The sequence below is a fragment of the Vollenhovia emeryi genome, unplaced genomic scaffold (assembly GCF_000949405.1).
Source record: "Vollenhovia emeryi isolate VEMERY1.0 unplaced genomic scaffold, V.emery_V1.0 DF943192.1, whole genome shotgun sequence".
Classification (NCBI taxonomy): domain Eukaryota; kingdom Metazoa; phylum Arthropoda; class Insecta; order Hymenoptera; family Formicidae; genus Vollenhovia; species Vollenhovia emeryi.
The window spans coordinates 717-2,483 of NW_011963174.1; the positions used below are offsets into that span (position 1 = coordinate 717).

The 1,767-nt window shown below is 40.7% G+C and overlaps 1 protein-coding gene across 1 annotated transcript; it reads right to left on the reverse strand.

Moving 5' to 3' along the window:
* Positions 1–917: 917 nt before the first annotated feature.
* Positions 918–1,544, reverse strand: LOC105566522. The gene is made up of 2 exons (XM_012020595.1): positions 1,337–1,544; positions 918–1,108 (listed from the first exon to the last, which is right to left on the reverse strand). The coding sequence occupies exons 1-2, from the start codon at positions 1,527–1,529 to the stop codon at positions 933–935; spliced, it is 369 nt and encodes a 122-aa protein (XP_011875985.1). The 5' UTR covers positions 1,530–1,544; the 3' UTR covers positions 918–932.
* Between the last annotated feature and the right edge of the window lie 223 nt (positions 1,545–1,767).

Consider the following 1,767-nt stretch of genomic DNA (forward strand, 5'->3'; position numbering starts at 1 on the left):
CAGGCCGGCCAGACATTTCCGTCACTCGTTGATACGGCAAAGCTCTGATTGGTTGCTTCAATAACGCACTCTCTATTCCGTACTCCTATTCTGCACCATGTGATTTCAGCCTAACAGAACGAAGCGCCGCAGATCCCGCTTCAACGTGTAACTTGGACGTCTTCTCGCCCAGAACTTCCAGAACTTCCGAACTTCCAGAGCGTCCCAGATCATCGCTTGTAAGTCTCGTCAGCGTGCATGTCACGTAACTATCCCTGCTCGTGTCGAGTATCCGTCGGAACAGATAAGTGCCCCTGGTATTACGAACTGTCGCTGTCGCCCATCGGCCCATCGCCCCCGAGCGCGGATCTCTGTCAAACCCCCCCCCCCCCCTCGCTATTTATATATAAGCATACATTAAAATATTACCCAGCGTTATTCGATATCATTAGCCTTATCATATTTCTTTTTCCGTTTAACATTCTTGCGATAACTGTAACACAGCTCAAATTCTATAAAGGCTATGCGTGAGCGATATCACCTCTTGCGATCTCCAAACAGCAGTACACTCCGTCATTTTTTACACTTTCTCACAAGATTTTTTAAGAAATATGTACGTCGGATGCCGGGTACCTTCTGCAGTGATATCGGAGAGACGTGCAACAACCGAGAATCAAGATGATTGTTTATCTTATACGCGATTCTCGATTCTTTCTTCTATTAACTTCTTATGCTTTCTCTCTTGCTTTACATTGGCACATCAGCTTATAAAAATAGAGTGTTACAAAACAGTTGACAGAATATACTTCTTATCTAGAGTATTGTAACTCCTTAAAGGCAATGAAAAATTCCAGTATACGTGGAATGATCTTAAAGGCATCTTGGAAATATTTAGAATTACTTCTGTATTCTAATTATAATTATTCACATTGATTGATCAAATTGAGGTTAACTTACACCAACGAATGTCTTGCGAGATCATAAGCCAGAAGGTTCTTGTAGTAAGTACCAGATAGCAAAAATGGAATCCGCACTCCATCGACTACATCGAATACAATATTATTGGAGGCATCGCTTTTTGTCGAATAAGTCTTGTTTATGAAAATTCCAGAATAGCGAGTGAAGGCTTCTGCGAAAGTAATAAAAAAAGTACTGTAAATATTGACAGTGGCAGTGCACGATATGTAAATGACACATAACTATACAGTGCAAGTAGGTGTTATAAGAAGGAGAACATTAATTTGAGTATAAATATACTCTTCTTAATAGGTACTCCCGTGGACTTTGTACCGGCAAATCTGCGTTTAACAATTTAGATGTAACATTTAATTGACTGCAAAAGAAAATTACGCCATACCATAATTAACAATTCCCTGTCGCGCCGCAAGGCAATTTTTCAGAAGAGGAAGCATGTTGTGCGAGAGACGAATGACACCTCCTTTTTTTCCGATTATGTGGTGCGCCGCTTTGACTATATCAGAGCTGTCCACGAACTGCTCATTTCGGCCGATTTTCGCGAGGTACCGTTTATCACCCCCTACTCCAGTCATTAAGAAAAACTGTAAGCAAGCGTGCGACGCTCAGCTTCAGGTACGATCGTACGTATCGGTAATCCGACGCCGTTGCGTGCCCCTTGACTGCCAAATGTCAGTTTCTAAAACGTGATATGTTTAACATCTTTTTAAATAATTATTTCAATGAGAAATTTTTAATTTTCGAATATTAATTACATTGACGAGAATATTTTTAGTGCTGGGGAAACCACTTAAAAAAACGCGTCAATTATAG

Bases quoted from the DNA above. Each gene is read 5' to 3' on its own strand.
- LOC105566522 (XM_012020595.1), bottom strand. From the start codon at position 1,529: ATGACTGGAGTAGGGGGTGATAAACGGTACCTCGCGAAAATCGGCCGA. The intron at 1,109-1,336 runs GTATGGCGTAAT...TTACTTTCGCAG, and splicing joins ACAGGGAATTGTTAATTATG to AAGCCTTCACTCGCTATTCT.